At 34.0% G+C, this 6795-nt stretch overlaps 1 protein-coding gene across 1 annotated transcript; it reads left to right on the top strand.

Moving 5' to 3' along the window:
* Positions 1-5696: 5696 nt before the first annotated feature.
* On the top strand, positions 5697-6785 carry LOC118749394 (reticulon-1-A-like; the record flags this gene model as incomplete). Its single annotated transcript, XM_036484203.1, is given in 1 exon segment — positions 5697-6785. A coding segment is annotated over 1 exon segment (64 nt), but the record flags the coding sequence as incomplete, so codon positions are not given.
* Positions 6786-6795: the final 10 nt, after the last annotated feature.

Below are 6795 nucleotides of genomic sequence, written 5' to 3' on the forward strand. Positions count from 1 at the left end.
AAATGTCTAGACCATGATAAAAACATAGCAAGGTAGAACCGTTCTCTTCCAGCATTTTAAGATCATATAAAATTGAAAACAAGAAATTGAAATTGTTCGAAATTGTTGTTGCTTGAGATTGAAAATGAAAATGTGTGTTTGAGTAAATTTAAAAATTAAATTGCTTGGAAACGTCAAGAATTTTAAAAGTGCCTCTCAGCGGTTCTACCTTATTTTTTTTATCATGGTCTAGACTATGTGCAAAGCTCAGGTAATTACATACAAGTTTTCATTGTAGTTTAAAGTTGGTCAAAAATGGGGTCTTATTCAAGCAGCCACGGCTTGAATTCCTTGTTTAAAATCCATTCGTCAATAAAATAGCAATCGCGTTTTTGACTCTTTCGTGTTATTTTAAGGCTGGTATGCAGCTCTCAAGAAAACGGTCAAGAAAAAAATTGAAAAAATTTTCCTAAGAACTGCGTACTGCCTCAAGAAAATTTTACACAAGAATATTTCTTAGCCATTTCTTGTACGTCATTTTATATGGAGTTTTTGCTTTTCTTGAGAGCTGCATACTGGCCTTTAACCGGGACAAAATTACACATACATATTTTTACATCTACAGTCAAGAATTTACATATTCAAAGGGAAACAATTAACTATTTAAAATTATCAGCTGATTCAACGGCGTTGTCACAAACAGTGTGACCGCGGGCTTGTGAAAAATTGTAGCAGAAAAGAGGCTTAAAATGTATCGAATATGTATCACTTTTTTCATTTAAGTATCAAAGCATCAATATGGAATAAAACCAATAATTCTTATGAAAAACCATTTTCCAAAACAATTTAACATTTATTGCACGAGAAAGTTGAAATTATTTCCTGAAAGCGATTTGCGTAATTTCAGTTGCGTTACACCTTGCAATTTTTATTACCGAAAGTGATTTCTGCAAATCTGCAAAAAGGACTTTCTGACTCTTTACGCGGGAAAGTAGACTTTCGATTTCGCATTTTGACAGCAAAATGCGTAGAAAAAGAGCTGGCATTGCCACGTTTAACCACACCTTTAGTCTGGTAAACTATGTATGTTTATCAACAGCTGATTCGTAGCTTTTTCCTATAAAAAAAAAATAAATTGTAACAAAAAATTGAAGGAATTTTATTTACTCAAATGCGTTATGCCTTTCGGCAGCGGGCGGATTCAAAATTGAATGAATATCGTACACCTGATTGCAATTTACTAACTACCAGAAAAATTACTAAAATACTAAAATAATTTTACACAAACAAAATGCATGGGGAAAATTTACCGCAAAACTCCACAGGCAAACACCGATGGCCTACCAACTGTCATTTTGGCGAGCAGTATGATTGCAAGTTTTTGTGTGTAGGCACTTTGATGTCTTGATATACAGTGACGGGAAAAACTGTAACATGGTGTAACACTTTTTACGTCAATCATCGCTATCTTTCCAAGTTCTAACGACTTTCATACTTTTGTTGTATGTTATTATTGGTACACCTGTACTTCCTCTCTCATAATGATTTGAAGTCAATCCAATAACAATAATAAAACCAGCACACAAAAATGTAAATTAAGGCAGATGTTACAGTTTTGCACTCATATATTTTTAAGAACTTTTTAATTATTTTAACGAGAAAAAAGAACTACTAACACAATGTTCAGTACCCTTTTGCTTGTTTTAGTTTCTGGGTGCGATTTGGCATACCTTATTTTTTTCTCTGTAAAACTTCTGGAGGTATATCCTCCATATATCCTTACTTTGCTTTCACACATCATGTACTCGATTATACGGACTTGGATACTTAATAAGCTGTGCTTCTAGTTGATTTCGCAAATTCTCGATGAGATTTATGTGCGCGGATTGTGGAGGTCATTTCAAATTAGCAAATTTTTTATTTTGTATCCAGTCTTTGCGAACATATGCAGTATGTTTTGGGTGATTTTTCAGCAGAAACTCTAATTTTTCGACTACATCTTGCAAATTTTGTTGAAATATGAACATATACTGTTCCTTACGCTTAATGCGTACTACACCGTACCGACAAAATTGTTTAAATACAACCCCAAACTATTATTGACCGACCACTGTGATTCACAGTTTGCCTTACATGTTGCGCATGGGCTTAATTTGGGTCTTTGATCCAATACCATGCCCGGCCATCTGATTGAAAGCAATTAATTGAGTCTTGTCAGACCAAATAACCTTCAATTTAAACTTAAAAATATGTTTTTTATTGCATTCTGAAAGGCCTAACATATCCCAATAGGCAACGGTCCGGTTTTCGGGCGACACAGCAAAATGCTACCACTCTCGCACATATATTTTGGTCAAATTAGCTTTTTTCTTCTTTTATGATGCCTTTGCGCCAATTTGGCAATTCGTCGCCTCGCTGTCTACTGATTTGCATTAAAGTTTAATACCTTAAGCGCTTCTGTAATAGTGGCTGCATCGCTACTTGCTGCTAAGTTCACAAGATATTGGACCGTAATATTTTTTGATAGACTTCCTTTGCCCTTGAGAACACTTTAGGGTATATTTTTTATCAATCTAAATATTTTCAAGTAGCAAACTCCACAATTTTTTGCCACTTTCCTGCGGTCCCGCCTTTCCACAGTAAATCTATTATTTACATTTATGGTTCCTGATTAACTATATTATTTACTGGTGATTACTTCTTCAATAAATTACAATACAGAAAAAAGTCATCTGACTTCCAACTAAGTAAAAAATAACTGTAAAATGCAAAACTGAGAGTGAGTGCAAAGCTGTAACATTTGCCTTAATTTACATTTTTGTCTGCTGGGTTTTTATTGTTGTTGTATTAAAATACAAATCGTTATGAGAGAGGGAGTAGGGATGTACCAACGAGAATATACAACAAAAGAATGAAAGTCGTTAGAACTTGGAAACATAGCGGTGGGTGAATTAAAAAGTGTTACACCATGTTACAGTTTTGCTCGTCACTTTATATAAGCATTTGCCGCATGACGCCGCCAGACAACATTCTATCAATTTCGGTGTTTAAAAACATTTAAGTGTTAAAAAAAATTTGCTGAATGACTTCCGAAAACGTTATCATAAATAATCCAATAGGTAACAGATCGTCGCTGCGCCAACAAAAACAGTTATGTGATTTTGGTAATTTTTTTTTTATTGCATATTTTATTAACACTATCTATTGCCCACATTTCTGCATTTGCCGTTTTCTTATATCTCTTTTGGTTTAGAACTGATCAAAAACAGCTATGTGCTCGCAGTATTAGAAATACTCTGAAAAAACGGGTATACGCTAACTTGCTTATAACTGTCTTTGATCGCAGATGAGCGTGCTTTGATTATAAAAAATAATTATAAGATATAAAAATAATTATAAACCAACTAAATACATACATATGTACATATGTATGCACATACCACTTACACTACATAGATTCTACTATTTAATTTGATCGCTTGCAATTGGAATTCAACAATTAACAAAGGTAAAAAGTATGGAGGTAGACACCGTCCACTCTACATTAGAAAATGTATTCGATCCACCGTTATATTCACCAATGGATTACATAAGTCGTATGCGACAGGCGAGGCCATCACATCCTTATATTGTTAATTATTAATAGTATACATATGAAATTATTTGTTGTATATACGAGCTTTCATTGGATATCACCTATCGAAACTAAGAAAAAGTGCATTGGGTCAAGTTAATACGCTGACCGAAAAAACAGTTCGCATCTCTGGTAATTTCATGGTTTGTACAAAGTATGCGTCCACTCAGCACTTTGCATTAATTTTTATTACAACAATCCAATAAAAATGTTTCTGACAATTTTTCATTACATAACAGGAGCAATGGGCAGATGTAGTTCAGGTTTATTGTGGGTACCTGCCGTGGTATACGGTCTTAACTCCACAGAGCCCGTTAAGCTCATGGAACAATTCATGCCTTAATCATTGCCCTGAAATGCAAGCACTTCAGTACCAGAGGCAGTGTGGGGCGGACACACTTACCACCTTGGTAAAGCTGAAACCTACCTAAATCTCTGCCGTTCTTTGTGTCCCGGCATCCGGTTGCAATGCAACTCCACATTGAACCCTTGCGAGTTCTACCCGCATTTAGGTATTAAACCACTGCCCTCGCGATACTCCCCGAAGGGCCATACCTCACTGAGCAGACTGGAGTAGTGCTCGCCAGCCAGACTTGCTTGACCAGCTCGAGTCACGCAACCTACTAAACATACCAGAATACACATGCTTGACCGCACAACTAGTAAGATTTGCTTTTTTCTTTTACACTTTTCCACGGTTCCCACAAAATTTACACCGTGTTTTACAACATTTCCGACATTGTCAACGTTCCTTCACGTTATCCAACATCTTCCACATTTTCCAACATTTTCCAACAGTTTTCAACATTTTCACCCAGCTCATTTCCTCATTCATTCTGCTCGTCTCGCTAATCTCACAGGTCCTACTAGCCATACTGGGGAGCGCCTTCCAGCCCGGGTCGACAATAGGCATGGAAATTGCTCCTTTTCAGGTTTTCTACACCCGTTCGAGTAGTTTGACGAGCCACATTCTTCCTTGCAAATCTTACCAGCTGTACGATCCTACATGTACATCTAGCCTCATTTACAATTGACTATTCCCATTTTAAATTGTTCAACTGACTATTCCAGGGACTGAAAATGACAGTTATTTTTTGTTTAGATGTAATAAAAGTCCGGGGCAGAATAGTGTCGTAAAGTTATCAATGTTCCCTCGATCCCAGGGCCTCCTGGACAAGAATCCTGGATTTGTTCTTATCCAAATTAAACAAGTTTGGTATCAAATGAAAGAGGACTGAAATAGCTTTAAAACAGAAATATATCAACGAGGGTTGCCACCTATTTATATATTTTTTATAATTTAATAATATTTGTTAGGCCAAAACAAAAGTCTTAACTTTTAAAACAGATGACAACCCCATTAAAAAACGTAACAAAATATTTCATATAATCCCATCCAGACGTATCCGACAGAAGAGGGGTCTCTAGCATGGTGTCTGTTTTTCATTTCACCAAATTCCTAATTATTGTAGACCGCTAAAAAAGTTCTAACTTCAAAAAATGGCATTGATTATTAAATAATTTGAATTATATTTTTTTGCTGGTTGTAACTCTTTTCGAAAAAATAAAACTTTATTGCACATTCTACAGACCAAGACCTTTAATTTGATACCTCATTTTTGAAAATCGAACGAACGGTGCAGATCTGATGACCTGGACAAAAAATTGCTTCGCCTATTATACATACATATAAGATTATAAAGAATATATATAAATAGGTTGCAATCTTCTTTTAGATATTTCTGTTTGAAAGCTATTTCAGTCCTCTTTCATTTGGTACCAAATTAGTTTGAAATCGATAAACGGTTTGTTTATTATTAGGAAAGGACTTTTATTTCGGACTTGAAAAATATTTGGCCAAGTTTAACTGTTATAACTGCACTAAATAAATTAAAGTCCGGGTTGACCGATCATTCTATTGCAAATAAAATAAAAGTCCAAAGTCAACTTTTTTTAAGTACTTTTTTATAACAGTCCGGGTCCCTGAACTATTCTCATTTACAACTGGCGCTTTCACATTTACAACTAGCGCTTTCGCATTTACAACTAGAAATTTATTAATTAATTTGGCATTGTTTTCCAGAATCAAGGCCGCCATTCCGATTGGCCAGAAGCCAACCATCGCCGAATCCGACAAGGACAAGTAAATGACTTAATTATTCAAAATATTAACAACAGCAATTTAATATTATCATTGCAATTATTAAAACTTAAGAAAAACCAACTAAAGACCTTAATTAAAAGGCGTATACACTCTTTCTCACACATAAACTTAAACTATATACATATGACCTTCAGGATGGTAGATAATGAAATAATTGAGAGTGTTTATAAAAAATAACTAACAAATAACAACAACCAATATTAGAAAGCGAGAAGAAACCCAATCATAAAAAATTCACGGTTTAAATGATAAATTTAATTAGATAACAGAAACAAACTATAAATTTCACGCATAGCAAACTTGCAAGAGAATGTGAAGAAGACCTAACCTCCTATGTTCCATTCTTCTAATGGGAAATCATTATTTTTATTTGTACTGAATTGAATTTACAGCGTGGGTAAAATTTCGTTTTTATTTGCTAATGATTTATTATATTTATTATGTATAATAACTACCACATAATTGTAACTACATAAATACATACAATGCTATATTCGGAAAACTACTTGTTATATTCTCAATAGTGTTTTATGAGTACACTTATTCTTGTTTGATTGTATGTAATGTTTTTAAAATTATATATTTTATATACATATAAACTGTTAAATGCAAGTAAAAGCCACACTATATTTCCTACGTATGTATATGTTTGCATATTAATCAACAACGCCTACTAATTTAACAAAATGATAATAAACTGTTTTCGGTTATGTGTAGTTTTAAACGTGAATATATTTGTACTTCTCAAATCCTTGCCTACGAGCTAAGATTTCGCCGAACAAGTCACAAAAATCTGTAAAAGATCCGCTAGCGTAAAATTTATGATACGTGCAAACGGGCTCAAAGCGATTGTTTTCTACATTAGATCTATGAAAAAAATTCAACAAAAAGAAAGCACATACTACATACTGATGATAATGTTATAATACTATTACTCAAAGAAGTAATAACTTAGAATTTAATGAATTCAAATGAGTATCTAATAAAAACAATATCTCCAAAGTCCAACTTTAATATT

The sequence above is a fragment of the Rhagoletis pomonella genome, unplaced genomic scaffold (assembly GCF_013731165.1).
Source record: "Rhagoletis pomonella isolate Grant_MI unplaced genomic scaffold, Rhpom_1.0 Rhpom_scaffold_00015, whole genome shotgun sequence".
In the NCBI taxonomy this organism is placed as follows: Eukaryota; Metazoa; Arthropoda; class Insecta; order Diptera; family Tephritidae; genus Rhagoletis; species Rhagoletis pomonella.